Below are 15,329 nucleotides of genomic sequence, written 5' to 3'. Positions count from 1 at the left end.
AATTTCTTCCTAATATCCAATCTAAATCTCCCCTCTTCCAGTTGAAAACCGATACCCCTCGTCCTATCACTACGCTCCCTGATAAAGAGTCCCTCCCCATCTTTCCTGTAGGCCCCCTTCAGGTACTGGAAGGGGCTATAAGGTCTCCCTGGAGCCTTCTCTTCTCCAGGCTGAACAACCCCAACTCTCTCAGCCTGTCCTCATAGCAGAGGTACTCCAGCCCTCTGATCATTTTTGTGGCCCTCTTCTGGACTTGCTCCAACAGGTCCGTGTCATACCTAATTGCTATGGACAAGAAGCTGTTTTTCCCGTGCTGTGGGCCCTACAGCTGGACACAGTACTCCAGATGGGGTCTCATGAGAGCAGAGTAGAGGGGCAGAATCACTTCCCTTGCCCTGCTGGCCACGCTTCTTTTGATGCAGCCCAGGATGCGGTTGGCTTTCTGGGCTGCAAGTGCACATTGCTGGCTCATGTCCAGCTTCTCACCCACCCACAGCTCCAAGTCCTTCTCCTCAGGGCTGCTCTCCATCAATTCTCTGCCCAGCCTGTATTTGTGCTTGGGATTGCCATGACCCAGGTGCAGAAACCCAGGTTTCTTGCACTTGGCCTTGTTGAGCTTCATGAGGTTCACATGGGCCCACCTCTCAAGCCTGTCCAGGTCCCTCTGGATGGCATCCCTTCTCTCCAGTGTGTCAACAACTCCATACAGCTTGGGGTCATCAGCAAACTTGCTGAGGGTGCACTTAATCCCACTGTCCTTATTGCCAACAAAGATGTTAAACAGCGCTGGTCCTGGTAGCGACCCCTGAGGAACGGCATTCATAACTGGTGGTCACCACTTGGACATCGAGCCGTTGACAGCAACTATTTGAGTGCGACCATCCAGCCAATGTTGCTTTTCTTTTCAGATGTCTGACTGCATAAAAGAAATTGCTGTTGTTATTTATTAGTAGATGTCCTGAAATTTGCAAGGCTTGTAATGGTGTCGTCAGTTGCAGTCAGTGTTGTAATGCTATTCTGGCATGAGATATTGAAAAGTAACTGTTATTGCTGAATCGAGCTGCTGCTCTGGTGGTTGGGGTAACCCTATGAAAGTTTGAAACCATCATCAGTTTTAGCCCATCTGTGTGCCTGTCTGTTTGTAGGAAACAGACTTAGGAGCTCCTAAGTTATATTTGGGCTACTTACCTATCTGCCTACATTTTGTATGAAGATGTAAATAGAGGAAAAATTACAATTTTTTTTTTCCTCTAAACAGAAGAAAAATGCAATATTCCACATATATATATTTTGTCTAGAATATATACAGGTATACATACAGAAATGTATGTATACATTTTTAAGAGTAAAATGGGAAGCACAATAGACACAAGCAGTCTGGCTTTTACAGTGAACACGGCATTGAATTTATCAGATTCAAATAGATTCAAACTGGTTTTAGATTGTATATATGTACTTACATTTTTCTTAGCTGCTTAAGTACAAGTATCAAATCAGATAGAGCAAAACCAAATCCTCCTTTTTTTGAAAGGAGACTCTCTTTTGGAATGCCTGTCTATGAACACCACTCAAAACAAGGTTTATAAGCGATAGTGGTCTGAGACCTTTTAAAAAAACCCCCAGCTTTCCTCTGCTGTAATGTTGGCTGCTTCTTTTCTTTATTCATACTTCAACTTCCACCAAAATGCATGTTTTGTCAAGAAACGATCCTAAGATCCTCCAAGAGAAGTCTGAATTCTTTGAGAGGTGCTCAACCCCAACAGTGCTCTTTAGATGTTGCAACCCAGCTGGCTTCCTGAAATTAGATACGCAGCCCTGAGATTGCAGACAGGAGAGAAAACTCCACGTATCTCTGCCATACAGTTGAGCGGGCAATTAATTTCTCTAACAAGATGAAAAATGAATCATTTGCTAATAGCTGTGATAACATTTTTAATGACCTGCCTTTAAGGGGTGAGATTATTTTCAGCATGAAATACTAAATAAAGAAATACAATCCAGATTCTTTTTGGACTTCTTAAAGGCTCTGTTCTTCCGATCTTGTCCAATATCTGTCACGTTAGAGTGTATGTGAGAGAACTTTATGCAAAGATGTTAATTGCAAGGGACAAAGTTGGATGAATAGCTGTATTTCTCAGTACAGTGCCAGACGAGACCTCAGTTTTGTATTTGTCAGAGAAGCTTTTATAGCTATTTCCACTTCAGTTTCAGGCAAGGAATACCAGATGAAGGTCCTGGAGTCAGGAAAACTACCCATAAAAGGCCAGCAAGTAGTGCAGCTTTTGTCACTGCCACCAGAATGACCAAGTCAAGCAGTTAAGAGGGGATAGTGTCAGGGCGTGAGGACGCCAGCAGCGTAGCTGCCCTTGGCTGTTACTGATTTATGAAGCATTGGAACATCAATGTATAGATGATACATCCATTTACAGCCACTAAAAGTGAGTGGACTACCAAAAAGGCCTTGTCTGCTTGAGAACTACGTTTACGTAAAATAGAATTTCCTGGGCCAACTTTGAAGGGGCAGCAGAAAGATTAGAGGAGCTGGCTCCCTTCCGTTTTGTCCAGATGTGTTAAAGCTGACCCTTCTGAATAGAGCTAGAATTGTTATGTTTCTACCATTGTTTTGAATGGAAGACTTATTACTTTAACATCAGGAAGCTATTTGCCGCGTTTCACTGTCAGGCTTATATTCCTTTGTGATGTAAATTTGGTGCTTGATTGTTAACGTATTTATACTGAGACCATTAGGACGTATGTAATTGCTACCTTTGAACTGAAGGTTTCTTGATGCTGTGTAATTAAGTTGAGATGTCTGATTGAAAGTCTGGCTTGTTTAAGCTTTCTGGACTTTAGTTTCAGATAAGTATGCTGCTCATATTCAGTCTGTTCTTTATTTGACTTGGCATTCAGCTGATGGAATTCATTAATTAAGCAGATTATGCTACAGCCCCATGGACTTCTAATGGGTATGCAAAATAGCCTTGAGGTCACGCTTTGGTTTTTTGAATTATGGATTGTGACATGTAAGTGTGGAATGAATATAAGCAAATGGATTAAATGCTTTGGAGATTTCTTCCATCTCAAACTTCAATTAATATTATTATTTTCATTGTTCTGGATGCAAATTTCCAAAGGGAACTGAATAATATATACTTTTTTCCTGAAGAAAATTAATTGAATGATGTTATGAAAATCCTTTCATTGTAGTGTTTGCTTATGGGGGAATAAATTAATCTCCTGCTTCTTTATTCCTTTGTATTTATAGTGTAAAACCTAAAAAAAAAAAAAAGCAGTCTTTCTTCTTTGAGTTTGTATGCAAGACAGAGAAGAAACGCTTTTTGGAAGATGCTAAAATGATTTCAGAAGACTGGTATAATTTGATAGTATGCTAGGTTAATTAGCATACGCTTTAAGGCATTTTGAGAGGTGTTGATGTTAATCATAAGAAGCTTACTAACAAATATTTGAATTTTAGGTTCAATATACACGTCTTAAAACTGCTAGAAAAATGAGAGAGAAAAGTGTGGGAGAGGCAAGTATCATACTGTGAGCTAAAGGAAGTGTGGATTTGACTTGGAGCGAGGTCAAAGCATGATCCAGACCAGAATTAGGTGAAGAAAGGTCTCCTGAGGCCTCTTCTGACTTCTCTAAAGACTCCGAGGAGCAGTGAAGTAGACTGGATCACCATAGAGTTTGGTATAAAAATGTAAAGGCTGTAAGACCTTTATGAGTAAATAAGCCCGAACAGTGCTAATGCTGTCTTAAGGAGATCTTTTGTAAACTACAATAATCTGTTGTTGTTTTCAGTGGCTCTTTCCAGTCATTTGCCTTCCAAAAAGGAAACAGTATAGTCCTTTGATCTAGTATTTTTTTTGTCAGCTTAAACTTCACAGAAAACACGTTATTTTTGCTTGAAATTATAAAATATTTTTTTGCATTTTAAGTAAAGAGAAAAGGGGCTTGCTTTTGGTACAGTTAGCAGACAGAATCTGGTATGATGCAATTATAAAAAGGTCATGTTCATTTGTCAGGAAGTTGGCGTGTGCCTGGCATGGTCACGTTTACTCACCAAGTTGACACACTGAGGGTTCTGCAGCTCCTTGTGAGAACTTTGGTCCTCTTGGCTTTTGCGCATTCTGCATTTGCTAACAAAGGGGACATTTGCATAGATGAATGCCATTTGGGAAGAAAAAAAATAAAAATCAGTATCTCATTTGTATCAATGTCTACCTCCACAAGTTCTTTCCTGGGGCATATAGACCTCCTGCAGAACTCTAGAATATAGAGCTGTGAGAGGACAGCCCTGGCCAGGAACAGAGGTAACAATAAAACATTTACCCCTCCTTCATGCTGCGAAGCATCCATAATCTGCTGTTAGTTTTCTACTTAACTATTCAGTTTTAGCTTTTAAAGAAATTACTCTTAGTGACTGATCTCAATAATGAAAGTATTTCTTCTATCGCTTTTCTCTTTTAATCATAAACTTGACCAACTTTTTTTTTATTTTGTCTGTAGCATGTTATGTGGTGGTGAAGGTACATTATTTATGCCACTCTTGAATTTTTATCAACATGTAAATGATTAAATAAACTTTGGTTGCAGGTAGTCTTGTCAAGGTAATGTCTTTACGCATCAGTTTTTTAAATACTGTACTTTATCTTAATTAGATGAACTTTGGAATTTTTATAGATATGTAATCTGAAATTTGTAGGTGGTTCTAAAGAGCGTTCTGTTGAATGAGTCATAGGACAGCATGAATGCTGTGGTTTGTTGATGAAACAAGTCTATGATGTACTTCATTTTACAGTATACACAGTAGAAATAAGGCAATAGTTCAGTGGTCCAATAGCTTTGATAGGAAACAATGTTAAAGGAATCTCAGCCTGTTCCTGTCAAGGAATTAATTTGATCAAAAGTAGTCCTAAAATTAATAAACATAAGGATTGAGGGGTGGAGAATTTTTACCAAAATTGACCTTGTTGAGTCCTATTTGCAGCTTAGGTCTAAAAGAGAAACAAACCTCTGCTCTAGATCTGATTTCTATTTATGTTTTAATTCTTTAATAAAACCAGTGTCTGCTCACAAGGATCACTAAGGAAGAACAGGTTTCACAAGGAAACAATATAAATCAATAGCAATATTTTCCTGCATGGTCCTGAGACAAGTAGCCCTGAGAAGCAAGGATGATTTTCTTCCTGCTCTGTGAATTAGCTATCAAGTCTGGCGATGGTCTTCATTAGGTGGTTCTTCATTGTTGTTGTTGTTATTATTTTTTAATTAATTATTATAATAATTATTTTATTTTTCATTTTGTTTAAACAAAGGCAATTAGGTCAAAGAGCTATCCCCACACTAAAAGAGGCTTCCATGCACTCAAACAGTCTGAGCATCACCTCTTCCGGGGCAGAAAGCCCTGCTGTCTCCTATAGCAGTTTCTAAATACTGACCTTGAAGTCTTGAATTCAGTTCGTCTCATGGGGGTGGGGTGCAAACACCTCCTATAACAAAGTTTCTGTGCTGGTATGTGAGATTTGAGGCTTTGCCGTATAGTGTGTTTGAACTTAATGTTGAGCTGCACGAGTTATATTTAATGTAACTATATAATATATAGCACATATATAATAGATGCAGTAAATGCATTTGCATGCGTGTTTCTGACACTGTATATTGTGCTGTTATAGCTAAGCCATGCAAAATCTACTGCAGATTTCCTGAGGTGTCACGTGCATATACTCGCTCTGGTACTATATTTCTCACTTTGTGCTAGTGCAGAACAATCATCAAGTTAGTGTTTGCTTCTCATAAAAATACCCCAAAAAGCATAAAACCCCAACTCTGTATTTTTGTATCTAAACTCCTCAAGGAAAAAGGAAATTTTTATTGAAGGATGTCAGCTCAGTTGCTGGCAGAAGTATAGGTGTAGTTCAGATAGTTTCACAGTATGATTTCTTTCCATGTACGCTGGTTACAGTGTAGCAATAAAGAGATGACATTTCAGTATTAAAGCTTTTAATGACCTTTGCAAATAAGATATTTTAATGATGAATAAAGGCTTAAATGTTGGTCCATTTTAATGCTAGCGTATAAAAACTACACTATTAAATCTGGGATCTATTACCCCAGTGTTTGGTCTGTAAATAACAAAAAGACAAGTGAAATTCATTGTTTGGGGGAAAAGAAGCGTCCTTGGTTTAGTTACGGACAAAATTTATCTTGTTTTACAAAAATGAAATCCTTAAAAGGCAAATTAACAGATATTAAAATAGGAAATAAATGTTCAAACTTAGGAGAAAGTATAGTTATTCCTAGTGGTGAAAAGCTATTCCACGTTCTGACAAAATTTTAAATATTTATTTTATTAATACATTTCCCGAATGTAGTAGCTTACCATCGTAATGTCTAGCAAATTACAGAAAGGTATCTCTTTAGCCCATTTTTATTTTCTGGTTACTTTTATGGAAATTAAATTTTAAGGGTATTTCAGTCTTTTCAACTATACAACTGAGTAATTTTCTCTGCTTCCTGCTCAAACAGTCCCAGCAGTCTCAGCTGTGTTGCCTGGATACTCCATCTCCTGCGGCATCTGTAAATTAGCCAATTCAACAGGAGGATTCATATTCTAAAGAAAAGAGAAATCTTGGGGTGGGGCGGGAGAGCCGTTTGTTAGCAGTAGCCTGAGTGGTGCTGTAAATTTTGCTGTTGAGAAAAATGAGTTTTTATTTGCTCATTTGTATGGGTTAATTAGGAGAATTGCTGGTACGTTCAGAATTTGGTTACATACGTGAGGGTTACATTCAGGATCGAAGTATATTGTAGTCTGAGATGTCTGTCCCCTTCAGGCAGAATGGCTCTTACTTCTGTTGCTTGAGTTGTTTGGTTTTTCCCCCCCCGGGATATATTTAACAAGTAGTAAGCTTTGACTTTATAGTCAGAAATATGTCTAACAGTCATATTTCAAAATTCACTTAAGCATGTGCTTAACTCACGCTCACTTTAAAAATAATACAACCCAAAGTTAAGTAACTTGCGTCTGCATATGCGTGTGAAAAGCCATATTAATACATTGGAATATAAATTATCATACATTTTATCATTTTATCTTGGATGCCAGTTTATCTTGCTTGCCACTTTTTAGATAAATCTTTTTGCAGAGCACTGATAAATACTTTCCTTTCTTCTTTCCTGTCTTCCTTCAAGTGATTGCTGACAGTTTTATCAGTACAGGTTTGATTCTGTTAAAATTCAGGTTTCTGTAAGCAAAAAAGCAAAATGGATAATGCACTTCCTTTATTTGTCCTGCACATGTATTTGCAGAACTTGCTAATTATGTAAACAAGATCTAAGGAAAATTATGATTGACAGTTTATTAATGTTCAGAGTTTTTTAAAGTGCTAAATTTAGAAAATTGGTAGTTCAGCCTGCCACATCTGTAATAAGCTTAAAAAGCTATTTGTTAATGGGTTTAATTTCATTTTCTCAACTTAATGCTTCCATTTTTAGATTGCAGTGCTGGGCTGTGAAAATAGGGAAATGTACAAAAAGTTCTGTTTGAAATTCCCATCTGGAGCCGGATTAAGCTTTCTAATGGAAGCTTAGTACAACAGGAAGCCTCCACTGCTTTAGAAAGGAACAAAACCTTTTTTATGTACCTCTGCTTCTCAAATATTCATCTTCATTTGCATTGTTAAAATTATAATATATAGAAGGAGCTGTGGATTTGGAATGTCATAAATTGGCTGGTTTTCAGTTCAATTTGAAGTAAAAATGAAAAAATTCCTTTGATATTTTTTCTCATTTTGCTTTTTGTCTCATTTTGTATTTTTTCTGACAGGCCAGAATTTATTGTACCATAAATCAGTACCATAATTTATTGTAACATTTTCCTCCCAAGGTTTTTTGTTTGTTTGTTTTTCTGAAGGTCAATTAAATATTGGAAAATTCAATTTTCATAAAATAATGCGATAACGAGCTACCTTTCTGTTGAAAGAGGCACTGATTCTTACGAGCCCTCCTCCACAGTATGTGCGTGCAGCAAGCATAGCTCTGCGAGAGGGCCTTTCGCGCTTAAGAGAGTTTCTCAGCTGGCTCTTCTGTGTAAGCATAAATGTCTTTGTCCTGGTTCACTTTGATTCCAGATGCTTACTCATACTTTAGTAGTGTTATTGCTCCCTCTTGTGGTTCCTGCAACTCTGAAAGTTTTTTTAGGCTTGAAGTTTTTGTATCAAAACAGTTAATCATTTTAGCAAAGTATAAATATGCACAATAACACAAACTCCAGACTTCTGTAAAAGTTCTCTGACCAAATTTATCTTCTTTTATATATATATATATATTTTTTTTCCTGTTATGCAACATAAAAAAAAAAATATTTACTGTAATCAGGCTGAAAGTCCTATTAAAATGAAAACGATCTGGGGTGGAGTTGTGTTGCCAGACAGTTTCTGATTCAGTTCTGCACACAAGTAGAGAGCTGAGTGTGCGACGCTTGTTGAACACTGACACTTAACAAAGAAATCCCTGTGTACTTTATTTCTGCTGTAGAAGTATAGATTTATTTTTATTATTATTTTTATTTTTAAGGTTTAAATCCCTTTTGATTGTATTGTTTGTGGACTGTTTCGTATATGCAGTTTTCAGCCCAGCAGTACAAGAGTGGACCAAGTCTGTGGTGTATTTGAAACTTGCAGAACAGTTTAGGAGATCTAAACATTCTTTCACTGACTTGAACTCTGTTTCAGTGAGTTAACCTAGACTTTTTTTTTCTTTTTTCTCTTTTTTTTATCTCTTTTATCTTTTTTCTCTTTTTTTCTCTTTTTTTCTCTCTCGTTTATCTCTTTTCCGGTGGTACTCATTACTTGCATTGGGGGGGTATCATCTCTGTTTAAGCATCCAGCAGTGTTGGATTCGTTCTTCCTGGGGAATAGTACAATACCCAAAACAATGACTTCCAACTTTAATGGGGCCACTTGATACTACTTTCCCAGTACCACTTAGTTGAGGCTACATGTGCTAGTTGATTTGAAGCCTGAAGTAATTAGAAATAAAGGCTGAGATTATAATCAGCATTGTACGTTGCAAAACTTGAGAATTCCTTTAAGATCATCTACTTAAAATACTGGTTATTTGAACCCCTTTATAGATTGTTAGTGCCTTTGGCTGTGGTGTTAAAGTGCAATGGTACTTCAGAAACTGAAGAGAGTATTTTTTTGGTAAGGATATTTTTTTATTTAATTCACAACAGTATTAGCGACTGAGTTAAAAAAAAAAACGAAAAACAAAAAACCAAAGAAATATTTCCAAATTACTTACCTAAAGGTATCATAATTTTAACATGACAAGATGTCAGTCTCCCTGTGCCTTTTTGGTAGTTAGTAAGTAATTAGATTTTTTTTGCATACTTGCAAAAGTCCTGAGTAAGAGCAGGTGTTGTTTCAGTGGGAAATAACCTCACACCGTGAAATTTCTGAGCTGACATACTTAGAATACTTGACTCCCTTGAGCTGTTTTCCCATATGCTTTTGGAAGTTTTCACATTTTGATTCACATTTTGATCTACCTCTCTAGGAAACCTTCCCATCCTCAGCTTGAAGCTTTCATTAAACATATGTCCAAAGGATCTGCAGCTCAAATGGATGGTTCCCTGAGCAGCCTGCCTCGTTACCCTAGCCATTCTTTGTGCGAAATGGGAGAGCTTACCCAGACAGGTAAGTTTCTGTAGCAGCTCTGTCTTTTCCTCTGCCCTGTTAAATACAGTCTGCATTAAAAGGGTTCTTCTGTTTTTCTTTATATTGAAATAAATGCTTTTTTATGGGAAGCTTCTAATGTTGGTGATAGCCTAGCTTATGCTGGGGTAGGAATAAAGTATTGGATTCTCTACCGCAAAAGTGGTAACATTTCTAGAAACCAGGCTTGCCAATTCTGTTACAGATTGGTCACGCTTGGCTTGTGTGTGTCTGTTTGCATTTGTTTTTCTGCGTGTATTCATATTTGTGGGTCAAAAATAAAAATACAGAAGTGCTTTCCCACAAACGTGGAAACATACTGTTGCACAACTGGGTAGAAATGTGATTGCAGCAAGGGTTAGTCACATGTGGATTTTTCTCTTCAACATTCATTAATTTAATTTGAAAATTCACATTAATGATACTTTTCTGTTCTCCTGTGTCTTTTTACATTTTAATAATGATCCATTCCATTGTATTCCCACAGCTTGCTTTTACTGTGTTGCTCTTTTTATCTTAAAAACCAATGACTGAAAGAGATATCACAGTGGATCAGGGTAGTCAGTGGGTTTGGGGCCTGACAAGGGAGAATAAAGAGAGTGGTGAAGATCTGGGGAGTTAGCACCGTTTGCTTCTTACCAACTGTCTTTCCAGGAATCTCCTGTATTTTTTAGTCCAAAACTTGCCTGTCAAGTCCTCATCTGTTTTGGGATCCCATCAGAAGTAATATTTGTGTTAGGCCAGTGTCAGATCTTGCAGAGTGAGACGTCGGGAGAAATCTATTCAGGTTCCCAAGGAACTCTTCCTAACACAGCATGTTTTGTGTGAAAACAGATTCATCGTTGCACACAGCTTGTAACTGAGCCGATATTTGGGGCTCCTGTTGCCTGTAGCAAGTTATATAGATGTTCTAGTCATACAGGGTTTACGCCTGTTGCTTTGCTGCTGTGAAAGGATAACACAAGCAAGGTGGATTCTGGAGTAATGGTTTTGGCGTGTGGGAGGGATGCACACCCTCTTCTTTTCCATCTGGAAAAGGCAGAGCGTTAGCCTATAAATTACCAAGCAGTTTGAGTACTCCCTGAAGGAAGATGGAGAAGGAAGTTTGGTGCCATTGTCACACCTCACCACTCTGCTTTGTGAGTTTACACACTGGTTTACGTTCTGTGTATTCTTTTCCTGAGTGCTGGTAGTTTTACTGGCTGCCATAACTTTGTGGGGAGCACAGCATTCACTGCCTGTCTGAAAACCTGACTCAGGTGCAGTCTGGATCCATCTTCATAACTGTCTTACTTTTATAGTTGTGTTGGACTCATTCAGTCTATATTGTGTCTCTAGTCCAAAGAACAAATGTTAAACTGCTAAGGTTTTAAACAAATTTTACAGAACCACCATCTATATCTCAGTTTAGCTCCTAGAATCTGAGAGATACTGAAGAATAGCAGGTATCTTATATTTCATGCAATTTTCCTAATAGTCAAGCATAGGTGAAGTTAAATTTTGAAGTTCATAACCTTTTAACTAATTGTTCATCTCTCAGTAAGACTGCTAGCTGTATTATTTTTTTTTCTCCAAAACTGAGAACATTCTAATCATGTGTTGTAATTTCTTAAAAAATTCTCTTTCAGGGGTTGTACAACACTTGCGAAATGGACAACTATTACGAGAAATTTATATAAACAAACATAAGCTGCTTCTGAGTGACTGGACAGCAAAGCAGCTCTACTTGGAGACAACAGGAAAAAGTCGAACCCTGCAGAGTGCGTTGGCACTGCTCTACACCTTTTTGCCAGATTTTGACTGGAAGAAAATTAACATGAGGCATCAGTGGAGCACCATTTTTTGCTCTGGAAGCTGCGACTGTCCTATGCGAAACCATTACCTAGAAGAGGAACAGCGCAGACAGTACAGTTTACGGGTGAAAAACAATGATTTGGAGAAAATATATGTGGATATGGCAAAGATTGTAGGCATTCCCACCAGGCAATTGAGGGCTTCTAACCCAATAGATTCACTCTTGTGCTATTTTTGCCACAACGTCAGTTTTCCATGTACCAAAACTGGCTGCATTAGTATGGAACACTTCAAAGTAATCAAAAGGCATCAGTTGGAGGATGAGAGAGAAAGACAGGAAAAGAAACTTTATTTCTTGTATGCACTATTGGCAACTCATCCTCTCCTCAACCAGACTGTTAATCGTCTGCAGCGGATTGCAGAAGGCAAGAAAGAAGAAGTCTTTGTTCTCTACTCTGCACATGATGTCACACTGTCACCTGTTCTTAGTGCCTTGGGCATTACAGAGGCCAGATTTCCAAGATTTGCTGCCAGATTAGTTTTTGAGCTGTGGCAGGATGGGAAGAGACCCAAAGAACACTTTATCCGCATCCTGTATAATGGTGCCGATGTCACATTCCAAACCTCATTTTGCAAGGATTATTATAAACGTTTCAGCAAGCCAATGTGCCCACTAGAAAAATTTGTTAACTTTGTCAAGAGGGATATGTTCTTAGTTTTTAACAGCACTAGTTATTATGATGCATGCCGTAGAAGACTGCTGTAGGGAAGGAAAGTGAAAAGGAAGCGATGTTAATTTGCGTATCAGTGAAAGTCTGTATTCTGGTTGAGGCGCAGTTGAGTTTTGTTATTTCTTGTATGTGTTAAGTACAAAAGGATATTGCTTGGAACATTCTTCAAATAGTTTTACTTTCGTTCAGACTGCAGATGGTCTCCAATAGAAGAACAAACACCGAGGGAGTGCTACGTATATGTGTATGCTCACAAATGCTGTGTTAACTGAAATGAAATGATAAATCACATGGGCTACTGTAACCTGGACGTCACTTGATGGAGTGAGAGAGCATAGACTTTGTTTCTCTGTATTCCAGAGCAATACTTGGATATGATAAGCTTAAAACCAACACCCTTTTTTTTCCACCACCATCTCAGTCATACTAAGCAGTTTGTATCAAGGTATTTATGAATTCCAGGCATCTGCCTTAAACCATTTGTAAGGAAATCTCGAAGATTCCTACTCAAAAAGAAGAATTTTAATATTTAGGGGCAGGTCTTTAAAGCAAAGTGCATGTGTGTATCCGTGCATGCTTACCCTCAGCATGTACAAATGACCGTGTGCCTTTCTGACCTCACAGACCTATAAATACTTGGCTATTGTTGCCAGTGCCAGAGAAGGGTGTACTGGAAAATTAATACAAAACTCTATTCTTTGATCGCACTTTCAGCACTTTGAATAGTTCAAACACAGTCTAGAAATATGTAAAGGTCTTGTGACATTAAAATAGATAGCAAACACTAACATTACCACTAAACTTGCGTGGGAAATTAGGATTAGAAATCAGTTTTATGGTGAAGCGTTGGGCTCTTTCCCATTGTGAACATGTTCAAGCTGCTGTGCTATGGAACAAATCAATGTTTTAGGAATTTGATATTGTGATTGCTTGAGACAGCTTGACTAAACACTAAGAAAATTTTGTAGTTGAGTTAGTATTTTTATGGACTAGGAAGCTCTTATTTTGTAAGATCAGACTTGTACATATTGTACTGTGTCTATTTATAACACAGTAGATCTTTCTTACTTGTTTAGTTTGTAAAGACTCGTGAAGCTGACTTTTAGACATTTTTCCCCTTCCAGGATATTTAGACTTAAGAATAAACTGTCTTTTATGGGTAACAATGAGTAGATATGAAAACTTGTACTTCAAACTGCTTTCATCTCTTTAGGATTAGTAAATTGAGACCCAATTTTTAATAGAACTCATAGAAGAAGTTTTATAATGGTGGAGGTTTTGTACACCTCTGGAAATAATTTAGTCTGTGACTTGTGATTCAATGGTGCTAGTTTATCAAAGAAAAAATAACTCAGCCTAAGTTCTCTGACTATTGGCATTCCACTCTCTCTGTTTTCAATGCTGCATTCGAACATGTTTCTCTAAATAAAATTTTGGGGACTCTTTGTATACTTGTGTGTTATGTTTATTCTGACTTCCTTAGCTGTTAGCAGTAACAAAGTGAGTGTGTATTGTTAAGCTACTTGTTGCATTAGTAACTTCTGCACTTAATATGTTCTGGTTCCCCATCTGAGAAGGAGCAAGTAAACATTTCATGAATGTTGAAATAGAAATTGTGATAGAAAATTTGGGGCTTCTGTGCCACATTAGAATGTGTAACTTCTGGAAGGGTTTTTGTTTTGTCTGAGAGACTAGCTCGTTAGTCATCATACATGTTTGTGTGCTGGAGGACAAGCAGGAAGAGAGAATCTGAAAGTTCAGCTTGCTTTGTATAAATTATGTGAACTGAACCGTTTGTGCAACGGTCAGTACCAACTATTCCAAAGAGCTGTTGAGCTATCTGCAAAAGGCAGCTGTAGCTCTTCAGACTGTTACCAGTTGGAGCTTTGATGCTGTTTGGTGACCATTTGCAGGAATGATGCTGAAGTGCAGAAAACGTTACCATAGGCATATCATTGGTATTTCAAGTGTGTTATTTAGAAACTTTGAACCCGTAACAGCTTCTGCAAATGCCAGACTTGGTGTCTTCAAATCCTCTGCTAAGGAATTTTCTTCTGAAGACAGACCGTAGAAGTGTTTTGTTTTGCTTTCCTTTTGCAGAAAGATCCCCCGTGTCTGCTGTAGGGATTTTGAGATGCAGCCATAAATTGGAGGAGACATGAATTTGGATGGATTTCTCATTTGCTGGGCTCAAAGAAGTACTGAGGTCCCAGATATTAATGGCTATTGCAGGTATTTTCCAAACCTCTAGCTTAACTCTTTTTTATAGCAGCAAAAATGCACTGATTTTATGGACCTTTGGTTGCTGGTCAACTAATAAGCATTCTACTTGAAGTCTCAAGTAAGTAGACCTTGGGATTAATCCCCCTAGGTAAATCAGTCAAGTTGGATGCCAGGAAATGCGTTCATGTGTATAGTCATACATCAAGAAGAAAGTGAGACAGATGCAGAAAGATCAGATTCTTTTAGTAGCTGAAGTTCCTCAGGTTGACCCAGATGTCAAATGTCTGTCCTTTCTGGATGTCTAATCTCAATCAATGCTGCTGTGTTGAAAGGTATCCCTAGTAATGGTGGTAATGATGAATATGAAGTATTGTTAACCTCTAGCCAGAGTCCTCTTTATGCTTAGAGAGATATGGGAACTGGTATTTCATTCCTCATTTCTGTTTTTTCTTCCTCAACCTTTGCGTCACTGTCACCCGCAAACTTCTGTTGTTTAAGGAGGGTGAAAAAGTGGGTGTAGGAATACTTCATGCTCTTTCCAGCGTTGTTCGTGCCAAGTGCTCCCCCTGCTGTCACTCCTTACTGCACAGTCTCTGAATAAAGGCATGATCTCTGACATCATGTTTTTAAGAAAGTCAGTGTGGTGCTGAGTGACTTATGAAGAACAAACACGTGTACAGTATAAAAATGGAGGAGCACAGGCTGAATGTAACCTTTGTGCATAGAGAAATGTATAAGAAAAGAGGTGTGTGGCCATAATGGAATGTAACAAGGTGAAGGAAGCAGTGCACTTAATAGTTGTTGATGTCTTTGTCAGTTTTTCTTTGGGCACCCACTCTGTAACAGTTTGTATGATCAG

General features: G+C 38.0%; 1 protein-coding gene across 5 annotated transcripts in view; it reads left to right on the top strand.

Moving 5' to 3' along the window:
- Positions 1–13,696, top strand: part of PXYLP1 (2-phosphoxylose phosphatase 1) — a 115,298-nt gene extending 101,602 nt beyond the window's left edge. For all 5 annotated transcript variants that reach the window (XM_063339748.1, XM_063339749.1, XM_063339750.1 and 2 more), the window contains 2 exons: positions 9,565–9,704; positions 11,351–13,696. In XM_063339748.1, coding sequence (XP_063195818.1) covers positions 9,565–9,704; positions 11,351–12,282 — 1,072 coding nt within the window. In that variant the 3' untranslated portion in view covers positions 12,283–13,696. The remainder of the gene's footprint in view (positions 1–9,564; positions 9,705–11,350) is intronic.
- Positions 13,697–15,329: the final 1,633 nt, after the last annotated feature.

The sequence above is a fragment of the Chroicocephalus ridibundus genome, chromosome 6 (assembly GCF_963924245.1).
Source record: "Chroicocephalus ridibundus chromosome 6, bChrRid1.1, whole genome shotgun sequence".
NCBI classification, from domain to species: domain Eukaryota; kingdom Metazoa; phylum Chordata; class Aves; order Charadriiformes; family Laridae; genus Chroicocephalus; species Chroicocephalus ridibundus.
Note: the sequence above shows the minus strand (reverse complement) of the source record. Positions and strands in the feature narration are given on the sequence as shown.